We start from the raw sequence: 25,129 nt of genomic DNA, 5'->3' as shown, positions 1-25,129 counted from the left end.
CGCCAGTTGATGACAAAGATTCATTTTCTGCATCATGTGCCCACGATAAGTATCGAACAAGACTATAGGGGGCTGAATTTGGTGCAAAACTCTACTTCTCTACTTCGACGTGAACAAGTCAACTAACTTTACATCGGTACTGAAAACGGTAAACAAACGTCCGTTAAACATTCTGTTTTCTGTCTGTCGAAGAAGTAACCCTAGTTACATTGGTTTTATATACAATGTAACTCTGTCGGCAACGGTAAAAAACACAGAATAAATAAATATAATTGAAAGGTTAATTATATGACGTATATCAATAACTTATCACATATGGGAGGAAATTTCTCCCAAGTTTTGTTTGATTTCTTGGTTTCATAAAAACTTTGAAAATGTTAGGCTAAATTGCAATGTCGTATCTTCGTAGCAATCTTAATGGTACATAGCGTATTTTATTATTGGAATTGTTGTTGTAATGTGTAATGGACAGAGCAAGGATCACATTGTATAGTAGTTTTAAAATTCTCACTTTCTTCTATAAGTACGAACATATATTTTTATCGCTTTAACTAACTTTGCGAAGACTCTAAAGTATTGAAATTTTTCTGCATATGTCAACACTGGATAACATTGCTACAATGTCAAATTTTACCACGGTACAAGATTAGGCAAAAGTGTGGAAACACCCTTATATTTGTAATCGTTTTAACCAGTAAAAATTTGAACTCAGTATGTGTTAATAAGGGTATAAAAAATGTAGTCTACTGTTTGGTGACTTCTGTGCAACTTCGTCCTTTTTTCAAAAAGAAGAAATCTTATGAAAATCTTCATCAAGTGACACTTCATTTTTAAGGGGAGTCGGGAGCTCCATTTAAGCCCATGTTAAATTCTCAAACTTTAAGGAACATTTACCAAAAAACTATAAATGATAGCACTTAGAACTGTTTTTCCTTGATAAAGCACAACAATATATGTACATCTTTTATCACAAGATTTTTGTAAAAAAAATATTTTTTGGATATTTGGCAATTTAAAAAAATACTCTAAAAATTACCAGTAATTTTTATAAATTAGTCGCAATTAAATATTTTCTGATTGAAATTTTTTTTAAACCATGTGTTTAAAATGCGAAGATTATTGTCCTCTCCAAGATAAAAAAAATATTGATCTATCATTTATAGTTTTGGAGATAATGTTCCTTATTTACCAAAAGAATTTATTTTCGGAAAAAGCCATTTAATTGGAGCATCCATTAGCTTAGCAACTAAACTTACTTTATAAATGCATTCCTGCACCATATGAGGGGTTGTCTGCTTCCTATGATTCATAGTCGTCTTCTAGCCTCTTTTTTGCCAGTGCAGTCTGTCTTCGACACTTTTTTTTCTATTTCATCGACGGCTTTATTCGCTTTTTTGATGCGTAGCATGTCCATGTCTTGAAGCACATACACACAGTTTACCCCAGGTACAATCCCTAATTTAGCAAACACTTCGCATCTGACTATATTGCCTTTGTTGAAGACAGGAATAGCATCATATACATATGGAAAAATATGGATGGTGAAAACTAGAGGTTTTCTCATTCATTTTTTGAACTTACCAACTAATCAGATAACTGGTTAGCCTTATCAGCCCCAAACCCTCAGTATTTTGCAATCGTTCTACCCATCAAGAATTCTTTCCTTTAGTTATTGCGGAAATGGAGCTAAGAGAAAGGGTGTGCATTAATATATTATAGATGCGAGGATTCGGGACCAAATTATGTCTTATGAAGAGGTTAAGATTGCATTAAATGATATTTTCTTACATCGCAATTTGATATCTAAATTTGTGGTATGCGGTATGGAAAATTTCATTTTGAATTAAAGCATTAGTTTTACATTATTCATGGTTTTTTTTAATTGGAACAATTTGAATCCTCAGGACAAAATTTCTCTTCAAATACAAGTAATCCCCTTTCAATTTAACTACCGCGGATGCCGCCAAAGTTCCGTGTGCGCTAAAGATATACCTCATTTTTCCAAAGTGTACTCAGCTTCCCTTCATAAAAAATATAAACTCCGATGCTCCTGGTTGTACCAAATACAAACTATCAACTGAATTAGTAGAGTGAGGTTTCGTAATCAAACAATCTTCATATAACAAATTCACAATATTTTTTACAATTTTATGCTTGGTCAAAACTTAAACAGAAGGTAACATTTCATAAAGTTTTCCTGTAATAAATAAATAATATGTTATATTACAAAAGTTTAAACTTTATTCGGCACAGCTTATTCTTATGTATAAATAACTTAACCACTACATTTACGATAAAGTAAAATAGCTCAAAGTCCTTGTTTTGACAAATCGTACAGCAGCTTGTCAAACTGAAGAAAATACAGGATAATGACTTTTTGTTCCTTAGCGCCAATTAATTAAACAATAGATAACAAAGATACTTTTTTAAGTTTTAGGTTAGGATTTTTTTTAAAGGCAGTCGCAACTCATCAGAACAAGTTTGTTTCATACTGTGTACCTGTATAAATATGTTTCCCCGTATAAAAATAAAACACAAAATCTGGCTAAGACTAATGAATACAATAACAATATAATCTAAGCCTGTACTGGGTCACACAACTGCTTTGGTCGCCATACAAGTTTATACGGCTAACAGTGCCGACTATTGAGAAACTGTCAGTGTTTCCGTTGTAGCGCACCGTCGCCTCAAAGAGCGCTCGCCCAGGGGTAGTTTCTATCGTGACCGTAAAGTATTGAATGCCACTAGGTGTTTTAAAAGAAGAGCTTTCCTCTCTCGCACTCCGAATCTTGTAAAGCCGAAGTTCGGCACACTGCGGAAACTGCAGTAGCAAGGAGTTGATGTGCTTCACTAGACGATTGGCAGCACGTCGGACCTGACTGGAGTTGGTGAGGATGTCCCTAGTCTGATGGCAGGTGCACCAGTGGTCGTCTATTCCAGCGCTCGAACATGTCCTATTCTCTGAAATTGGTAGAAATAAGCTGATACCCCTAGGAAGTGGTTCGGCTCTCTCCAACCGCCTAGACCTCTCTCTCAGAGTCTCCTGGTCCAACTGGGCCACGTTGCTGAGATCCAACAGCGTTTCGTGTAGATCGTAAGGCGTTGTCAATTTATGAGTATTCTTCTTCAAATTAGCCACAGCCGTTGTGTACTTGATTCTGAACCAGTTTGGGTAGGCAATGAAAAGAAATGGCAGTCTTTCTTCCAAGTACCCTTGAAAGGTTCCTCTTATTTCTCCCCATCTTATACCGTGGTCACTCATAACGACAAGAACAGTTCTGTTGAAGACACCCTCATTGTAAAGATTCTCCAAGAGTTGTCTGTGTTCTTCGTCTCCGTATTTGGGCAGATTCAGGTAGTCGTGGGTGAGGCTGGAGCCCCAGAAAAATCCAAAAAATAGAGAGTTCCTCATGGCGTTCACAAATTTATAGACGTAGTTCAACAAAACTTGAATGGTTTTCCTTGGCCCGACGCACAACTTAGCATTTAGTCTTTTCTCGAATCCGATCTTATCCTCGGATACTTTATTAAAAATATTCATGTAGTAGTCTGTTGGTTGTTTCCTGAATCCACTCTTCAAATAACTGAATATCCCCATCCAGGAAGCGTCTTCACCGAAAGCCGTCTCGTATCCTGCATCGCTGAAGTTGTCCCACACAAAATTACAAGAATCAAATACCGACGTTGCCTTTGCCCAGCAGGCTTTCTTCAACTCCTTTGTTGATAGGCCCGTCAGCACCGGTATTAAATTAGGAAACGTGTTGTCTTCTACTTTATTGTACCCTAACATTTCAACAGCACTTAAGTTTTTCTCAAGGAAATTTAACGTTTGCGGCATCTGTCTATGGAAGTTCAAACGTGACACGGCGTCTATTCCTATCATTAAGACACTGACGGCATTTTCTTCCTCCTCAAATTCTACCTTCTTTTTGACACTTCTTTTGACAGGAGTAAAAGCATGGTAGTCTAAATAAATAGATTCGTTGTTTAGTGAACAAGTTACTTTCACAAATTCGTCTTTCACGGTCGCTATCTCCTCGAAAACTATACATTTGTCGGAAAACCTGGAACAGAATACATACAATAACAATTTCATAATTATGATGAAAAGTACAAAACAAAATTATAAAGATTTCCGAAATGTACATTGGAAAGAGAATTAATATTTTTTGTCAACATTCTTTGGCTACCCTAACGATTGAATTTGTTGATATCGAACAAATAACGATCTCATATTTAAATTAGAGAGAGAGGATTTGCCGAATTACGTCACCTACTTGACACGCGTGTCTACGTTAGACGGATACTCTCCCGAGGCAGACTCGGGCACCTCGACTCTCCAGAAGGGTAAGTAGCAGCATCGGAGTTGACTCGTGTCGCTGACGTTGTAGTAGGCCAGAGCGGGCAGGTTCACGTAGAGGGAGGTCAGATTGGATTCCACCAGAGCGGGTCCGTACTGCTCCACGCAGTTGATGGGGGGTTCGTCGTAGATGAATCTCTGGATGGAGGGATCCATCGGGTCCAAATCTGGGATACGACAACCCTTTGTGTCGACCAGGAACCCGGACTGTGGTGGAGCGCCATCGACATGGTCTGAAAAATGCAAAATCAATGTGTGACAAAGCCTTACGATAAACCCAGCAGGGATCACTTCTGGCTGGTTTATACCTTCCAGTTGAACCCAAAACTGGGTACAGCAAAAAACCGATGTGTCACTTCAATCTGAGTAACCTTATGGATGTCCAGGAGGTATCACTAACCGCAAATGTCAAGATTCTGGGGTTCATGGGCAATTCGATAGGTCTAGTCTACTGTGGGAGATGATTGTTGGAGTTGGTGGGGTTTGTTCCCCAAACCTCATAGGTTCTTGACAGCCTCAACAATAGTGTGCCACCCCCTGCCTTCTTTGACTGGAGGGGCTGGTTCAGAGCTTGCCTCCCCTTTTTCCGGGGAGACATGACTTTGAGATTAGTGCCCTAATTCTTCCTCATGGATCTCGATAGGAGGCGGCCCCTACTCCCTAACCTTACCCATCCTGAGTATCCTGTCACTCCGGAAGCAGCGCAAAGGTTCTTACAGGACTAAGGGCAACTTTTAAGCTTCTTGTCCTAAGAGAACACAATATATATATAAGCCCTTTTAACATTAAAGCCCTTTTAAGCTTTTTTTCGGAGGATTATAGCTCTTAAGTATACACAAAGGATTTTGTAGAATAATGTCTAAGCATTGACGTTGCCTATTTCATTTTGTCACGATCAATGGATATAAAAACCTTTGACTTTGATTCATGTTTTGCCCTTTATGTAGCACAATTTAATGGTTAGCACACAGAGACACACATGAATTAAGTATGCATAATAGGTTATTATAAAGAGTATGTGATGGCAACATGAATATAAAAATTCTTTTAGCTATACTTGCAGGAACACTGTTCATTTGGCTGAGCTTTATTAAATAGTTTCTAGACCATGCAGTGGTCAAACCAATTTTTACACGGTACTTTTCTCTCATTATGATACCACTCACAGTAACTTCTAAAAGTTTAACTTTTTATTCCCACGTGTAATTTGTATTGTTCATGCTGAAAATGTTATTTACGACAAATTCATAAAACATCTCATAATAATGTACTGATAATTAATTACCAGATGGGCTTTGTGAAGCCAGTCATTTAAGAAGTTGTAACAATTTCATTTTTCTGTCTGCACGATATCTAGAAAAGTAATAACCTATAGACTTGAAACTTTGCATAGAGCTTCATTTCTACATAAGTAGCACTGAGGTCGCTGGTGGTGAACTTCACCATGGCTGGTGAAGTTCACCATTAGGCTAAGCGTTAGGGAATATTATGACATTCGTCTTATGGTTTATCATGATGGTATAAATAAAATAGCAAAATAAATAAAATTATAAGCTAACTTACCACAATAATATGATCTTTGAAATGTGACATTTTTATTCATAGAGTAAATCGAAAAAAATAGTAAAGTGGAAAGTCAATATTCAAAGTAGGTTATAAGATTTGATTTTAGCGCATTCTAATACCCTCTCTAGCTCACCGTATTTTTATTTTTTTTAACAATGCTATGAAACCTAACTTAATAAACAAATACGTGAATGCATAAAATATTATCATGGGATTCACCGTAGACTTTGAATTTACATAAAACTTTATTTCCACATCTACAAGAATATGTTCTATAATGGTGAATGTACAACCATGAAATTTGACTGTGTAATTTTTGTACCAGTTTCTTTTCTGTATCATTGTATGTCTGTTACGTGACAAGTGATCTGGTGTACTACTAACTTGTAGTATTATTCAACTGCTAGAAATAACAACTAATATTATTAAATCATTTTAATACAAGGAGTTAGAGAGAAGTAAGTACATTAGAATAGGACACATGTTGAGACAAACCTTCTTGAATAGGAAGAAAATTTTATTGAATTAATAGAAATAATAAGTAATAATGATTATGATGTGAGGAGTTAGAAATAAATATTTATATTATTATTGGCATATAACAAACGTTGATGCAAACCTACTAAGTGGAGAAGCTTGTATTGTTGAATAAGAATGTTGAGCTTAGCTCCAGTTCACTTTCCTTTTAGTGCAACATCTGGAATCTGACGCTGTCGCAAACTTGACTCCTGGAATGTGAAGTCATGCTCATCTGAAGTGATTAAAAAAGTCGGTGACGAAGAAGATTGAACCGAAATCTTCTCATAGTTTTGACATCAGAGACGTCTAGACCACAAAATATAGTGTAATCTAGGTGAAGAGGTATTCTCATTGTCTCATCAAGTGCACAATCGAGTGTACTACAATGTTTTAGACACGATTTCTAAGCACGGTGGAGCAACCGAATTTTCTACACATAACTTAGCAACGATGTTATTCAATGTGAATGAAGAGTTTAGTTCAGACGCACACGACTCTAGATTCCAGGAGTCAAATCTGTGGCAGCGTCAGATTCCAGATAACACACTAATCATTTTGATATGATGCATTACAGAAAAATATTTTTACTGGGATAGAACTAAAGTTGAGGTAATCCTATTTACTGTAGTGACTTTAATGGAGAGACAAAATGGTAGGCGGCTGAATTAACCACTTTAGTCATGTTTGTAATCAGTTAGACGAACTAGAAAGTTTTAATTTGAACAATAAAGTTATTCGGGATTTTACTATTTTTTATGTGAAATGGTTTTAAAAAGTGTTAAACCTCGTTAATTATTATTATTATTAATATTTCTCAAACGCATTATACAAGGTCCGACAATAAAGTAATGGGACTGAGTTTCTTTGCAAGATGTGGCAACCCTACAGGCTTGCATAGGAACAATATCTATAACCTTGATCTATAAACTGCTTCTAGTCCAAGCGGCACGTCAATGCAACAGCTCAGTTTTGAGTTGTGCTTTAATAGGTTAATACACGTTTGTGTCTCTCGTCACGGAAATGGAACCGCATAATATTGCGCAACGGTATTCCATTTCTTTTTGCGGTACATTCGGTGAAAACGCAACGATAACTTATGGTAAGCTACAGAAGGCTTTTGGAGAGGAGTTTATGTCAAGAGCTCAAGTTTTTCGTTGGCGTAAAATGTTTAGTAAAGCAGAACTAATTGAAGATGTGAAATCTGAAGATGAAGACCGCAGTGGACGACCATCAAGCTCACGTACGGGTGTCAACTCGACCAGGGTGCGTGAACTCGTACGATCTGATCGAAAATTGTCCATAAAATGATTGCAGAAGAACTGAAAATTAATCGATAAACAGTTCGTCTAGTAATAACTTTGAAAAAGAGTTCTTGCGTACCCAATTTTGGCACGGGCCAAAATTGCTGATAATTGGACTTTGCATAATGATAATGCCCCATCCCATACTGCTCTGTAAGTACAGCCCCTGTAATTTCTAACCTCAAAACAAATTTCAGTACAGCCACCTTATTCACCGATATCGCTCCGTGGGACCTTTTTCTATTTCAAGAGTCAAAACGGCGGTGAAGGGACACCATTTTCAAACAACACAAGATGTCCAAAAAGCTGTGACGAGGGTTTTGGAGGATATTACAGAAGACGAGCTCAAGAAATGTTACCATCAATGGCAGAAGCGCTGGAAAAGGTGTGTGCAATCACGAGTGAACTACTTTGAAGCAGACAAAACTAAACTTGACTATAATGATAAGCAACATTTGTTTTCATATCAGTCTGATTACTTCATTGTCTCACCTCGTATACTATTCAACTAAAAACGGATAAAAATGAAAAGTAAAACTTATTTGAAAATACATTTGAAACTGTCTGGCAATTTAAGTAGTATCTGTATTTAATAATCCACAATGAAAAGTGGATTATCAAAAGCTATCGAAAGAGTTAAATGAAATACCATATCAGAACTGTGTGATTAAAACTGCTTTTAAACGCAGTTGTCACAGACAGTTTTCGGTGTGACCAAATCTGTCTTCATTTACGTCTCGACATCTGTAAACCTTTTTACCAATCTTGTTTTTTCTTTTACACGAATTATTCACCCCTCTCTGAAATTGAGGCTATCTTTTGTAACAATAACTCTTATTGCAGGTCGGACTCAAATTTTATGTCGTTATAATTAAATACTGGTTAATTCTGCAGAATATACCTGCGGGAGGACTTGGTTGAAGGCATTTTTAGACTAACGGGTTTTAGGTCTTAGATATCGAGTGGCATGGTTTCTTGTCACAGGGAATACTTTATTTATTGGCTGAGCTTTAGCGAAGCCCATCGCTTGTGGGGATAGATACATTTCATTTCTGTCTACATGTCGCACGTTATCTCGATAACGAACTGACCTATTAACTTGAAATTTTGCATGAAGCTTCATTTATATATTAGGACCACTGAGTTCGATTATGGTGCATGTATGGCCAAATCCCATCACTCCATGGGATTGTTCTGATTGGCCTTACGGGAAACCATGATAACAACGAGAAAACCATAGAATAAATAAATGTGTACACAAACGTGTTTTATAGGAGATTTTAACAAGTGGCATATTAACAAATTTATCCTATGTGGCCTAACTTGATTTTTTTAGGACTTGGCATAGACTTTCATCATTTAAACACCCAAATTCTTAATTTAATGAACAAAAATATTAATGTATCATGACGTGGCAAGGTATCTCAATAAAGATTATATCTGACTTGCAATTTTGCATGAAGAATGAGTTTTACAATGTGCATGTCCAACCATTGGTGCAATTAAAACTTGCCTTAAACGTTAAATAACTTAATATATTTGTAACAGTTGATTAATTTTTGTATTTAATCATGTACTACTGATATGTGTGTATATGTATATAATATTTATAGGTATGTATGTATGTATATATATATATATATATATATATATATATATATATATATGTATATAATCTGCCTAATTAGTCCTTATGTTTGTTAAGCTTTTGACTATTATTTGGTTTTGTTTGATTTGTGTAATAGTTTATATACTTATAATATCTAAAAATGTTGAAACATGCAAATTATTTAAATTTAAGTTCACCTTCTGCCAAAAGAGACTGAATAGGCTTTAAATGCACTTTGCCAACTGTATGTAAAATGTATATATAATGCCAATATATTAAAAAAGAACTTGTTTTCCTTTTCCACACGTGCTTTGTGTAGCACATGGAATTGTATTTTTTTGTAAACTTTCTGGTAAATAAAGATTTTTGTGAACTGTGAACTGTTATACCTAACTGACTTTTCACAAATCTTGGTCACGTGGCCAGAGATTGACACAGGATTGTTTAAGCCCTCGCTTTAGATGTCCAAAACTAACAATGGTAACAGCTCAAATGAATTACCAGTTTGTGAGTGAGGCACTAGGAGATCGAAGTCCGATCGTTCTATCAGCAGCTCGAGCAGTATAAACAGGGAGAGGAATACGATAACCAGGAAGATTCGTAGCAGAAACCAGGTATTCACTGGCATGTGGTCACTGCAACATATCACAACACACGCTAAAACATTACTGATACCATATTTTAAGTAAACCTATAAAAGTGTTTCCATTGCTTTTAGTTTATAAATTTAGTTAAAATACAAATCCTGCTAATCATTAATGCATGTAACGATAAAACTACTCAAGATAATAAATGGATTATTAAAGGACAGAACGTAAATTTACGAGCAGACAGACTGATAAAATGTCTTTGACGTTTAGACCATAAAATCAATAGTTGTCTTTGGGGCAAGAGAAACCCATGTACTAAGTATCAAGTATCTAGGATCTTCTATTAAAAGTTATCGCATGGATGGCCTTACAGAGAAAGACACTGCCTTTTGATCCCAAAATCAAGGTTTCTTCCTTGGACCAAGGGAAAGCTTTGTACTAGTCTCTAGGATCTTCTATTAAAAGTTGTCGCACGGACAGCCTTGCAGAGGGACAGACTGCCTTTTGATCCTAAAATCTATAGGTTTCTTCCTTTGACCAATGGAAACCTTTGTGCTATGATTTAAGTCTGTAGGATCTTCTATTTAAAGTTGTTGCATGGACAGCCTTGCCTAGGGACAGACTGCCTTTTGATCCTAAAATCTATAGGTTTCTTCCTTTGACCAATGGAAACCTTTGTACTATGATTTAAGTCTCTAGGATCTTCTATTAAAAGTTGTTGCATGGACAGCCTTGCAGAGAGACAGACTGCCTTTTGATCCGAAAATATATAGGTTTCTTCCTTGGACCAAGGTATACCTTTGTACTAGGTTTAAAGTCTCTTGGATCTTCTATTAAAAGTTATTGCACAGACGACCTTGCAGAGAGTGCCTTTTGATCGCAAAAATCTATAGAGTTTTTCTTTTAACTAAGGGCAAAACTATGTACCGACTTCCAAGTCTCTAAGACCTTTCTATCAAGAATTATGGCATAAACAATCGGACAACGATACGATTTCAAGACGGCCCTGTCGGGAGCTAATTACACTTCAAGAAATGAATTTCCTATCTCATACGTACTCTATATTGTGATCGTCTGACTTTATCATCGTAATATCAATCGTAAATATGAACGTTGAAATGTTCGTGGAAATGTATATTCAATATATTCATATTTATACACATTGAATGCAGTCGTAGTAAAATCAAAACTTACCATACAAGTTACTTCATGGTATTGAACTGTAGATCCATTTCTATGGAGCCTGTAACAACACACAACATATTTTCATTCGTCTTTTGTTTAATTTTTTTTTTTTAATGAAGGATTGTGAAGGAAACAGGATGAAACATACCAAATACGAATATTAGGATCAATATTCATCTGAGGAAGAGATAATATTGTAGATATTGTAGATCCTGAAATGCAGTGTTACTGACTTTTGTATCATTGATGATAGCAAATGTCCGGGAAAAAGATGTCCCGTTTGTTTCGTTTTATTTGATTCGGTTTGTTCATATCACTTCAATTTAAATTTTATCCAGGTTGAAATAAATGTGCTGTATTATTTATTGTATGCAATATCAATCCATGATCAGTTTCTTAGTTGATATTCACTAATTTTTAAACTATTAACTAGCACTCAAAATTGCTGGCAAAAGTTCTTTGATTCGTAGTTTTGAATATTATCCACCACTATATTCCGATATATGTTATAGATACTAGTGAAGAGCATTCGATTCAGCACACCCAAATTTATAACACCATATCGCACGTCTTGGAAAGCACAAGTTTGATATATCAGTGACACCTAGTGGCATTGATTTTATGTTGACGATTGTGAAGAGAGATTTATTCGCCTCATACTGCTACTGGTAAACTCTTATTCAGTCTTTAAAAACAATTGTTATGTCAATTGGTATCTTGTGACGAAATCACAAACATCACGGACAATACTGATATTAAGATAAAGGATGATCTACATGTTACGTTTTCCATTGACAGGCTGGTCTGAAGAATTAACGGGTTCAAAGCTGATCAAACTGAAGGCTTTGAACATAAGGTCTCGTCTTACGAGTGTTTCAGATATGAAAATCCTTTTTATAGCTTCTTGAACCATAGAACTATTATTCTGCTCTTACTCCGACTTATGGTATTCCTTTGTAAACTCTCAAAGACATGAAGGGGGGTATAGAAGTTGCTGCTTTGCACAAATACAAAACTGGTCGCAAATTTTGAATTATTTCGTGAGTTTCAATCACACTAAAATAGGATTCATTAAAAAAAGAAAGTTTTTTTACCGAAAAAAGGTGACACCGCCCAATATTGTTTTGAGGATTATTAGTGAAGTTCAAATTATCAGGTCCTGTTTTTTTTTATTTTCATGTATATTTGATCTATAAAAGCCAAACCATATTACAGTACGTGGATAATGCGCCTTTCTAATTCTCGTGTATGTGTATACGGACGTTACTTATTATGAACATGTATCTATTTTTTTCTGTTCAACGTTTAGTAAGATTTCTTAAAATTAATATATCCTAACCGTCACCCAGTAAGGAGAAGAAAGACATCTCGAAAACATTTAATCCTATTCATTCATAACTACGAATCGGCTCTAGGATCTTTACGTTAAATAGGATCAAAGCTGTTCTTGGCCTATCCCCGTGGCATAAGAAAAGGCATATTACTCTCTACTTGAAGTATAAGCTAGACATGAAATAACTCTATGGGGGTTCTCCTATGTAAATCCCCATCGTGACCTGTTACTACTCTATCGACTATGGCATGTTTCCGACCATACACAATCTTGTCTCTTCAAACTCTTTGAGTCCTGACGGTGTATTCATTTTTATAATTGAAATTAATAATCATGCCTCAAAAGAAAACGTACCAAAGATCTGTGAAGTGGAATGGCATTTCTCTGCTAGTATACAGCATTTTGTACACCAAGAATTCATCCTGCTGTGGTACAAGATTTTAGAACCTGCTTCCAGAGAATATCAATACGACTTTGAAACTCTGAGGAACAGTTTATACAACTGTCTAATTAGTAAGTCGATTCATACCATAGGTGAATTTGAATTTATAAGAAATTTCAAACAATTATATTACTTAGAACGTTTATGTTTAACGTATTTTACTATATTATATTTAAATTTAAAACTTCAAACTTGTATTTATGTGGTAACATAAACTCTCAATACTAATTTCCTAAATAGGGTTTTAATTACATACAAGGTAGGAGTATATCACACTTTGTGTCACGTAACAGGCCTCGCTGAGGTTGCATGTCAAATTGCAAGTATAAATGTAACTTATTTTTTTCTTTTTTATATATCCTGCGGCTTTATAACCGGAAAAAAATAATCACTTAGCATATTGCTAAGCTAGCATATTGTATGATGACCTTTCTTCAATGACAATAATCCAGATTACATGGTTGGATATGCATCATCATAAACTCTTTCTTGTGTATATAGAAATACATTTTTATACAACATTTAAAATGTACATATGAAATCTTTCTCCAAATATCTTAACGCATATACATTTATATTTTTGTTTAATAAGTTTTAATAAGATTTTATAGTAGTATCTATGTTATAAACGTTCAGGTGAGCTAGAGTTCGGCGATACCACAACTCAAGAATGCAATCAATTCTACTATTATCACATATTTTCAACATTGGCTTTCCATTCTTTATATTTTTATTTTGACGTGATAACGTCTTAAATTAGGCTGCGGCTCGGAGTCACTCATGAAAAAGTGTAACGCCTGGTAACGTTACGATGCCCGTCCAGTGGGTCCGCCGCACGGGATCCGCACGGGATAAAGCAGATAACTGTGGGTCCGCCGCACGGGATAAAGCAGATAACTATGTTTATTCGTGAAAATGTGGAGTGCTTAGATTCGTCATTTACAACAACTACAACAGTAAAGGTAAATAATTGTACACTGATATTTCATTATCGTAAACTATGATTGATTGATTAATTGTTAGATTGACACAAAAGTTGAGAAACTGAGTTTATAGGTTATGTCATACTATTGACAAATGTTGATAGTGTTAAGTAAATTATTAGTTTAAATCACTCTGCAATCAATCGTAATTCAGTCGATTGAGAAGAAACAGCGCGTATTGCTAGTCAAACATTTAAAATAACAAATTATAACCTCTAACCTGTCATAACAGTGCGACCAAACAAACGAACTAAACCGACCAATCACCACGCGCGGAGTTAGAATTTAACTGTGTTTAGCAAGAATTTCAAATTCCAATTTTAGTAAATGTTTTATTCAACTTTACCATTTACAATAACAAATTTTAATTAATTTCAAATTATGTACAATGTTTTAGTAAACAAAATATATTTCTATAGTTAAAATTTGTGCAATTCTTATTTTCATTCAATTCCTTGTTCCTATTGTGCAATTTAATAATATTCATATCAATAAATATTCTACCGAGAAAAAGACGTTGTCACGTAAAATCTTCGCCCGTAAAAACCGACTTTACAGGCAACCATAATTTTTTACTCTATAAATAAAACTCTGTACACGCAGTGACCGAAAGGTTTTGGGATAGGTACGCTACATGTATTAGTATGTCACAGGTTAAATCCCATATGACTATTTATAGTTTGTTTAAACATTTATTTATTCTGCTATTTTCATGTTGCTATTATAGTTACCCCATAATACCATGTCGAAATATTCAGCCAAATCACATGGAGTGGCATACACCATAATCGAACTCATTGTTGTCAATATAACAACGAAGCTTCATGGAGAATTTCTAAAACTGTATATGTAAAGTCGTTTGTGAGTTATCGTGTGGATAAACAGACAAAATACTATTTTTCCAGCCTCTCGAATGATAATTCGCCTACGCTCAGCCAATAACATGCACAATTCAAATAACTTTCTCTCACACTCTTAAATTAAAAAGATCACTTAGAGAAGCACCTTCAAGGCACAAGGATAATTTTATTATAGAATATTTTTAATGGACTGAACTGCAGTGGACAAAGAGTGTAACTATGTAAACTAACCAGTTCGAAAATGGAATGTACCGGGTGAAAGTCCAAACTGAAAATAGAAAATAGCTCAACACTCAATAATTCTAATTGACGAGGCGATAAGGGGCTTGCGGACTTTTCTATCTGAGTAAAACTCAAGCTATCCCTTGTGATCAAAGATGAACTACGACCACAAGATGGTGACCACAATACTTTTATAATGTAAGAATTAAACTATCTTACAAAAGGAGTTAGTTGTTTTGACGATACAAACTACAAAGAGAAAAATAATGGCAAAATTAATTGATAAAGCAAAATGGACTGTATTAGAATTTAAATCAATATTACTAAAGAACTAAATCCGGCTCGGCCAGGGACCAATGGATCATGTTGAGGGTTAAGAATCCCGTTCAGAAAGCAATGATGCTCTATGAACCGATTATATTATTTTTACTGTAAAGGAAAACAAATACTAGAGCAACAGAAATGGTTAGGAAAAGGAAATTATAGAAAGAAAAGAGATTTGAATAGAGGAATGAGATCTGATTCTCCTAAAACATTCCAACAGGGTCTAACACGTCTATAGACATATTTGCAGGTGAAATAAGAGGGGAATAAATACAGTTCACATCAAGAGTCACTGGCCTAGGGACGGAGGAGATGTAGTCACACGGGAATCTACATCTCTCAAGGGTCGTACTTAAGAAAATCTAAAGCGGGTCAAGGGGGTTCTCGAGATAATGCTCGCAAATTATGAGTTTCAAAATTTCAAAGAGCTTTAAGAAACTGTCGGCACAAATGAACAACGAGATAGAGACCCACCCCGCACTGAGTCACTTTTTAGAATGAAGGCAGGGGCACCGCCAGGGAGCCGTCTTGACCGAACAGGTGATGACTTTAGGATCTAAAGGGGCATTTAAAATTTTTTCGACCAATGGGGAGCGATCACCCTACTCTACGTCATCGTATATACAGTCACTGCAGCTTAATGTGCATTATAGACAAAGAATACAAATATAAACCAAGTTACTTGAAGTTTGTTTTTGACGATGAGGTAAACAGAATTTTTCGGACATTAGCCATCGTTCAGTGATAAAAAAAACAGTAACACTACGTTTCGATATCTGCAATCTGATCCCTTCTTCAGATAAATAACTAACCTAACGCACGTGTTACAGTTTTTTGTATCACTGAGCGAAAGCAAATGTCCAGAAAAATCACGTTTCCTTCACAAACCAAATTAGACTAACAATGAAATTATATTTTATACTAAATAAGCGGAGTTTAAATATTATACACATGGAATACTGAGAAATATGATTTAGTGTTTTGTAACGTATCTTGTACTATCTAAATTCAGGGCCCCAAAACACTGCTCTCCAACTTACAGTCCAACTATTCTTGTATGGTTCATGGTGTTGGAATATTTTTCAGTCGTCACGAAGTGTCTCCAACGTATATGACTATGACGTTCCTATAATTTTGCAGGGAATTGCGTGCATAGTCGTAGGTACATGCTATGATAGTCCTATGTTGGATGCGGTCGTAATCGTTAATAAAGTAGAAGAACACCACACCTAGTGTCGGGTAATAGGCTTTGCGAAGATCGCATGCAGAATTTAGTGTCGATACCACAATTCATTCTCGACGTGAAATGAAATGCAAAATGTCTTTAATGAACACAAAGAAAAACATATTCAATTGGCGAGGTTAGGACTCTCTTACACCTAACCACATATTTATAAACTCTACTATTAGTGTAAAACAAGAGCCACAGTATTGTCTACATTACTGTTTTTCATTCAAAACTGATAATCTATGTTTATTTAAAATAATAAAAAGAAAAGAAGGTTCTTCATGAAATTAAAAATAAATAAATAAAATAAAGATTACAAGGAAATTAACAGACATTCGCCCATTACCATTCATACAAAGCCATCGTCCCATACCATATACAACGACATCCCGGTCGATTTTCTGCAGACAAATACAGAAACCAAAATGAAAAGAAATATTTACATCTCCCCGGCAGATATAGTAAGAGAATTGTGTCAGCCTACTCAGTGATAGGCTTTCATACCGTTCAGCCAAATTCCATGGTTGGTTATGCACCATCATTGAATCCATTCTTGTCTATGTACAAACAAGGTAGAAAAGGACGCCACAGCACGTGTTGCATTCACTGATTGCATGACAACTTTCAAATCTATAGCTCATTTCATTCTCGAGATGAATAGACAGAGAGAGCGGATAGATAGACAGAGAGACAGGCATAAAAAAGAAGGTTATAGACAAAACGCATCATAGAACTCATTGTTATAGAAATCAAGTTTGTGCAATATGTAAACTCCATAAATAAAATCATTCTTGACATATCTTGCTACATTAACATTTTTGTTCATTAAGTTGGTTTTCATATAAGCGTTTAAATAATAAAAGTCTATATACAATGTCATTATAACATGATTTTGCAAGAACGTAGCCAGGAAAACATTAAGAGGAGGGGTCCAGACAACTTATATTTTCCCATAGTGGACAGAGCGTAAGTGCCAATTTGTTCCTTAAAATTTCTTAACCCGTTTCTTTGATGAAAACGATCTTTCAGTAGTACATGTCAGTAGTACTAAATTATTTAAATAATAATAATCGTTCACTGAAAACTTTTGGAGGGGGTCCGGACATCTTGGGCCCTCTCGATGGGTACATCCTTGTGTTGTTGTATGTGATGAGATAGTTAAGGTACATGTGTCACATTTTTTAATATCGTACGGGTTTATTGACTTTGTTTACAAATTTATTTGTTATGCTGTTTTCTCGTTGCCATTATGATTACCCATAAGAAGGCCAATGTAAAAAGATTTGCTAACGTTCAGCCAAATCCTATAAAGTGGCATGTACCATAATCGAACTTTGCGTTCCACACATACAAATGAAACCTCATGCACAATTCAGTCTATATCACAGTTCGTTTTCGAGATAGCGTAGGGACAGACATGCAAAGCTACAGGCAGAAATGAAATTTCCAGCCCCACTAGTGATAGAGTTCGGTAAAGCTCAGCCAGTGAAGTTTCAGATAATCTTTATCGATATATTTTGCCACGTGTACATTCACATTTTTGTTTATTGAGTTAGGTTTCATAGCAGTATTGCAAAAATACAAGTTCCGGTGGGGATACAACAACACAAGAATGCGCTAAAAATAATTCTTGTCATCAACTTTTAACATTAACTTTCCACTAGTCTACGGTCTGTTCGTTTTCAAAATACCGTGGAGACTGGCAAACAGGAAGAGGAAAATGAACGTTTTCTACTCTCACGAGTGGTAGGCTTTGCTAACGCTCAGCCATTAACCTATGAAAAGCCAGGATTCGTGTATTGATTAGTCACTGACGGACGGACGGACACACCTGACTTGTTAGTGTGTGTAATAACTTGGGTTTTAGATTCAGAGCTTGTTTGTACACTCGAAACTGTCAATCCACCAGAAGTACTCTCTCGACAATGATTGTCGTATCTCTGCACGACAGTATCGTTTACTGGTCATATGGCGTTATCAGTGTCTGTATTCTGATAACCTCATACAGTTTCTGTGATAACATTGAACGATACAAGTCATGTGAATTTCATAACGCGTTATGTATGAATTGGAAGGAAAATTGGACTGAAAAGGAATCCCTTCAAATCTGTTGTGGTGGTTGTAATATAGCATATGGCTTATCTCCGTTGCTATACATAAAGAAATGGAAAACGAGTTTTAAAATTTTTGTCAGTGTTAAATAACTTTTGTTTTTACGCATTAAAAAAATCTCACAATATTTCAAGATGGCGTCTGTATAATATTTTGATAAGTATACAATGACATACTAGCTTTCTGATTGTATGCTATAATTTCCGGTACCGTAGTAAACTTAATTAACATAATATAATGTATTATGATCGTATTTACACGTGTCTAGACGAGGTTTGTAATTGAGAACGATTTGACAAAGAGATCATTACGTTAAGTAATCAATTAGCTCTATGTTGCGTGTATTGCTATAATTTTCCTTAATGTGATTTATCTTTTGTTTAAAATTTAGAACAATTATGGAACACAATAATTATGTTGCCATTGACTTACAAGTGTTTGAATTATAATTATGTGAAACATTTACCATCTTAATTATATAAAATGTTTTAAGGTACTTGTATATATTTATACATATCCAGAACTAACATATTTAAACAAACAAATCTGCTATATATTAAAACCCTGATATAAATGATAAATTTCGTTTTACTTGGATTTATTTATTGTATGATGTATTTTGTAAAACAACCTGGAAAATTGAAATTATAAAAATGTTTAATGGAGAAACTTTTGGAAACTAAGTTACAGGTCTCAAACAATTGCAGAGATCGGAACACAGTCGGACGACAAATTCAACTGAATGAGAATTTATTGGTAATCCAATCTAAAAGTCTCACCTTCAAATTGACTTATACAGCTGCACTATTGACTTTAGTACCACGTCACTATCCTGAACATGTTAATACATTAATCTTAGATTGATGATAAGTATTACTGTATTTACTACATCATGATATTTGTGTGAATCTAAGTTCTTATGTTAGTTTAATTTTTATTATTTTGTGTTTGTGTACTGCATTGAAAATTATTAACTTAAAGCTGGATTAAACTTAAACCCCCAAAACATTTTGTAGTGAGGCAATTAAACTCTGAAACAATTTCATACATCATTAAATTGTTATCAATGAAATTATCTGAATCAGACGTCTTATCGCTATAAAGATAACGGACTTGCAACTGGTCATCAGGGTTTTGAAATACATTTTTCCACAACAAATGCATATGTACGAAAATTAGTTTTTAATATTTGATAGTATTTCATGTGTCTGTGATTAGATTCGACTAGTATTTTATCCTGTTAAGCGACGCGCACTATTTCGACAAATTTTTTAATATAATGAGTAGAGGCATTAATATGAAACACAAACATTCTGGTCTTGTTCAAATAGTCAAAACTGTTTCTCTTAATTTGTTTATGATACAAATTCAATAGATACATTTCATAGATAGATATTAAAATTTTAAAACACCTAACAAAATTTGATCAAAAGATTTAGTAAATTTGTAAAACCTAGCCGAAGGAACGTAAATTAACAATGAAACTCTGTGCTAAAAATATAATTTGAGCACAAAAAGTAGATTTACATTTTAAAATTATTTAGGCACTGTAAATTTAGTATTGTATATTGTTAAAGAGTCGATATTTCTATAGTCGTAATAAAATGTAAGCATTAAGTCTGTAAAAATAATCAATAATAACGCAAATAAAAATAAAATTAAAATCACTCAATGTTTTTAATTTACTTTTCATATCAAATAGTAGTTTCATAAATTATTGTAGTAACTTACCCCGACAGAAGTATGAATATTCGATGTCGTCAATCAAAGGAATTTTTCAGCCAGAAACCAATTCACTTAAAACACTTAATATTTTGATGCACTAATACCAGACCGCTTACCCTACAGACGTGTGGACTCGGCTCCAGTCATTGATGTGGTATCCATAGCGACCGCGATGCGCGCGCACCCTCCTCTCTCATTGATTGCCTATCTCGTTGTACAGCTATATATTTAATAAATTAAATATCTGTCGTAACAACTTTGCGGTGACATGTTCGAGCACAGATAAATCCTTGGGGAGTGACCCACTTCACTGAAGTGATTGATCAGATTTCTACTGAAATTATCACCCGCTTTTGTACCAACACAAGCGTAATCATACATTTTCCTAAAACCCTTCATTTAGGCTACATTTAGAAGTATTATTTAAAGACACTGAAATATTCATTCCAGTGTTTTGTGCAATTATAACGCCAAATCTAGATGAAAAGCAAGTTAAACAAGAATAAACCAACACTACAAACATAAATCATATAACACAGCATTTATCAGGTTTTGTTATTCACTATCAGGGAATACCACGGGTATTTACATTTTATTTCTTAGTATTTATTAGTTATCTGTGATAAGCATTCAGACCATGTTTTGTTTCATCGCAATTATTTGTCACAAACTAAAATTGTAATGTATGTTTATTCGATGCTACGGACAAGTAGGCAGGGCCGGGTTTCTCATCAATCACTTCAGTGGAGTGGGTTATTCCCCAAAGATTTATCTGAACATGTCACCTATGGGCACAAGCTCCCAGGGCGTTGGCCAAAAGAAAAGTTTCTTGATACAGTTGTTGTTGTTAAATTTTATAATGTATTACAGAGCTTTTTTATTCATTTTCCCAAATGACTAAATTGAGCAAAACCAAAGGTATTAACCAATCTATTGTTCATACATTAACGGTAATTTGTTAAGCCAAAACCAAGTAAATTCCTCAAAAAAACTAGCAATGATAAAATTCCATCGTGGAGTGGTGTTTAAGCAATCAACATATAGGCCTGATATAATGTTTTAAGAAAAAGGTTTTTAGGAAAGCAACTTTAACCAGACTAGTGGTTGAAAAAAATTATTGGGCCTAGGGGCACCAAAATGCTAAATCCGTCCCTACCAGTAGGACATACATTAGGCTTTGTTTCATAATTTCTCGACATCTTTCAGTGTCAAAGATGCTGCATGATCAGAAAGATAACCTTCCATTGCAACAGAAGAAATTCAAATTGAAGTTATAGTGAATTATGTCACACGCTCACATCTACGACTGTGTTCTACTGCTTCAAAAAATACTGTACATGAAATTCACAAATACAAAAGAAAACACAAATTCCACCCTCACAAAGTAAAACTTTATCAGGAATTAAATAGAGACTGATCTAAGGTCTTATTTTTTTTGTAACTCAGTGTTGGAGAGAATATTAGTCTAATAATTGCAGCTATATATTAGTAAGGAAGTTCATTTTTTACATCGTATAGCCAATCATCGCAACTGTTTTATACAGTTGATGATTAAAGACCCTACGCAGCAGCCAGACTTATATGTACGGGCACGCATTTTGGGAAACGTCATTGTTGGATCTTACTTTATTGGTAGTAATGTTAACGTTTGAAATACTCATAGATATTACGGTACTAAATTCTTACAGTGATTAATAAGATGGTAGAAAGTGTTTACGATCCTGCATTTCAACCGGAGGATGTTCCCCCACCCTCTTATTGGGGGAAGAGATTTCATCAAAAGTAAAACAATTAAAATTAAATACAAGGATCCAATACGCCTGCCATCCATCACACCAGAAATGTTTGAAATGTGGTAAATAGGTTTTATAGTACATGCTTTATTTCTGTCTAAAAGCGATGTTTAACCATTTTGATCAAGTAAACTAGGCCTTTATGAAATCAACGTGAGTTTGGAAGATTTTCACCTTTACAACATGTTTCATTAATAAGGATTTTAGAGAATCATTCTACCTTATACACCACATTAGGTAGGGTAGACGCAAAAACTCTAGTTTGTGCCTTCTTTTTGTTTTATAACTTCCAAATAAGTTCTCACTAGAAATGGGGTCTCCTATCGAAAATTGCTGACTATTCCCAAATATTTCATACATAGAGAACTTGATTGGTTATATACGAATAAACATAAACATAAATTTCTTTATCTCTGTTCATTAATTTGTGCCCGCTGTATATTTTTGGGAACAGTCAGCCCGCCTAGCTAGTAAGTACTCTGTACTGTCAAGATGTAGTAAGACATTTGGCATATACGTGTCAATTAAAAAACTAATATGGAGGTGGAGGTTTGGGACACCTTGTATGATAATAATTTAATTGTTTAGCAGTTATCAGTATAATACCAGTACTGTTGTATAGTAACGAACAGTATAGTAGCAGTATAGTTTTATCGCAGTATAAACTGAAGTGCACTCAACAATGCAGTCACACCTCCGTTTAACAAAATCACTCGCTCTGCTATTCCGTTACAATGCCGAGACAAATCCATTACAGTTTTATCGCAGTTTTTATGCGCGGCAATACGTCATTGTTTGTGACGGTATATAAATTATAATAATCGATTTTCTACGTTTTCTCATAATTTTAAAACATAAAATCGATGTTTTACAAGTACAAACAAGGAAAACGAGTTTTAATTTTTAGTTTATTTCTTTACGATCGAAAGAAATATTCTTCAAAAGAACTATTCGAGTGTATTGTATTATTTAGTGTAAAGATCCCTTATAATCCTAATTTGATACAGTATGCATTTCTCAAATAAGTAATGACCTTTAATCCGGTCACTTGAAATGGTCTTTCACGTAAAATACACAAAATGTACTGCGTTATATCTAAGCACCAAAAGATCATACACAGACCCTCCGTGAGAATAGTGGTGAGAGTTTGTAAATCTGTAATAAGGCCAAGTCTCTAGGAGTAGTCTTGGACCTCTCTGTTTCTAACATGTAATGACAAATATAATTTCTAACATGTGTGAAACTTGTTTCACTAACATCCTAGAAACAAGACGCGATATGACGAGAATGGTGAAACATGACATAGAATAGACATGACAAAACATGGCGAGCCATGAAGATGCATGACGAGACATGACAAGTATGACGAGGCAGGACATGACATAACATGACACGAGGAGACGTGACATGATAAGTATAATATTATAGTATCCAAGTGATGCTTAATGAAGGGGCTGGGTTTTGATTACAAACGTAAAATCTTTTTAGTGTTACTTTTAACAGAGTATTATAATGTATTTACATTTCACAAGTATTTTGTACATAGAGAATAAATTAATTCCGTTTAATCTAATACAACTCAAGAAATATAATACACAATTAAATTACTTACAAATTGTACAAACAAGAGTACGTTGTTTTTAATAGCTTAATTCCTTTTTCGAAGAAGTGTAAACTGTTTTGAGTGCGATCCAATTTCAACACACATTACTTTTATGTATATATTTAAAGATTTACTACGAAGAAGAAAAAATAATCAATAAAAACAAAACGAGGACAACAAATTTATACTAGAGCACTATAGTCTACTAACTACAACGCATAGTGAACAACATTCTAAGAGCGCTATAATGATTTGATTGCATGTAATTACCTGTTTATACAGCTGTCAATCAGCAAAATGGTTGTTTGCCTGGGGTGTTGATCTCAAATCTTTATCTTTAACACTACCTTTTATCTTTTACCTATCTCAACTGAAATACGAGTACTTTTCTTGCTATTATCATTCATTTTTAAGCAAGTAACAGAGTAATGAAAATATAAAACTAATTAATGTAGTAATATATGTAGTAATAAATGGAAATTTAGACACTAATAAAAATAAATATAATAAAATACTACGAATTCTAAATATTAAATAATTCTACTAAAGAAAATATCTGAAAGGATAATATTTGCTACATTTCTAGGTTACCCTCTTCGTAATTAAAAAAAACTTGTGTTTTTCATAATACCCACTTACTCTCTTTTGCATTAATATTCAATGAATTTTGAAACAGAAGATATGAATGAGATTGGGAGAAAGTTATTGCACTCAAGTTTTGAGCCCATTACAATATTGGTAAGACAATGTAACTATCTGAAAAACTTGAGCTAAAACTATCCCTATATCCGAACAAATATTTTGAGTTCTTTTAGAACAAATACAATCCCAAACACTAGAATAACTACTATTCAAAGATTGGACTTTACTACCTCCTTTAACTATTCTGAAGTAATTAAAATATATGAATTTTTCATGTCTTGAATAAACTTACGTGAAGCATTAATATGTAATTATTAAAACTATTTAGTATTAACTGGTCAATGTTTAAACCTTACACTACAGATATACAGTTATTAATATTTTATTCAACATGTTGGCTGTAATTTACCAGATTTCCTTTTTGTATGAGACAATAATCTAATTTCATTTGTATATTTCTACCACAAGGGTTCTTTCGATCTCATTTATAATTATTTAATAGCTCATTGTAATACAGCAGTTCAGTTTCTCGTATTCAAGAGTGAAGGCTATTTCTATGATTAATATAATATTGAAAAAGCTTTGTATTAATGGATATTGTTTAAATTTTTTAAATAAAGTAATTCTTTTACACATTTTGTGGTACAATACATGACTTATCCAAGGTTCCATTTTTCATATTCATTTATATACGTAAATTCCAGAATATCGGCTGCTTTCTGTACGTTTATA

The 25,129-nt window shown here is 34.3% G+C and overlaps 1 protein-coding gene across 2 annotated transcripts; it reads right to left on the bottom strand.

Annotated features, from left to right (window-relative positions):
• Positions 1 to 2,118: 2,118 nt before the first annotated feature.
• LOC124364533 lies at positions 2,119 to 23,979 on the bottom strand. 2 transcript variants are annotated; one of them, XM_046820090.1, is made up of 5 exons: positions 23,765 to 23,979; positions 11,140 to 11,188; positions 9,857 to 9,990; positions 4,278 to 4,593; positions 2,119 to 4,064 (listed from the first exon to the last, which is right to left on the bottom strand). In XM_046820090.1, exons 3-5 carry the CDS (start codon positions 9,981 to 9,983, stop codon positions 2,552 to 2,554), a joined length of 1,956 nt encoding a protein of 651 aa, XP_046676046.1. In that variant the 5' UTR covers positions 9,984 to 9,990; positions 11,140 to 11,188; positions 23,765 to 23,979; the 3' UTR covers positions 2,119 to 2,551. The 2 variants fall into 2 exon arrangements, with proteins under 2 accessions (XP_046676046.1, XP_046676045.1); XM_046820089.1 differs by lacking the exon at positions 23,765 to 23,979 and adding an exon at positions 20,366 to 20,562.
• Between the last annotated feature and the right edge of the window lie 1,150 nt (positions 23,980 to 25,129).

This window comes from Homalodisca vitripennis, chromosome 6, assembly GCF_021130785.1.
Source record: "Homalodisca vitripennis isolate AUS2020 chromosome 6, UT_GWSS_2.1, whole genome shotgun sequence".
In the NCBI taxonomy this organism is placed as follows: Eukaryota; Metazoa; Arthropoda; class Insecta; order Hemiptera; family Cicadellidae; genus Homalodisca; species Homalodisca vitripennis.
Note: the sequence above shows the minus strand (reverse complement) of the source record. Positions and strands in the feature narration are given on the sequence as shown.

Coding starts and splice junctions, on each gene's coding strand:
- LOC124364533 (XM_046820090.1), bottom strand. CDS start 9,983: ATGCCAGTGAATACCTGGTTTCTGCTACGAATCTTCCTGGTTATCGTA. Junction 4,594..9,856: donor AGTGCCTCACTCACAAACTG/GTAATTCATTTG, acceptor TGCATTTTTCAG/ACCATGTCGATGGCGCTCCA. Junction 4,065..4,277: donor AACGTAGACACGCGTGTCAA/GTAGGTGACGTA, acceptor ATTCTGTTCCAG/GTTTTCCGACAAATGTATAG.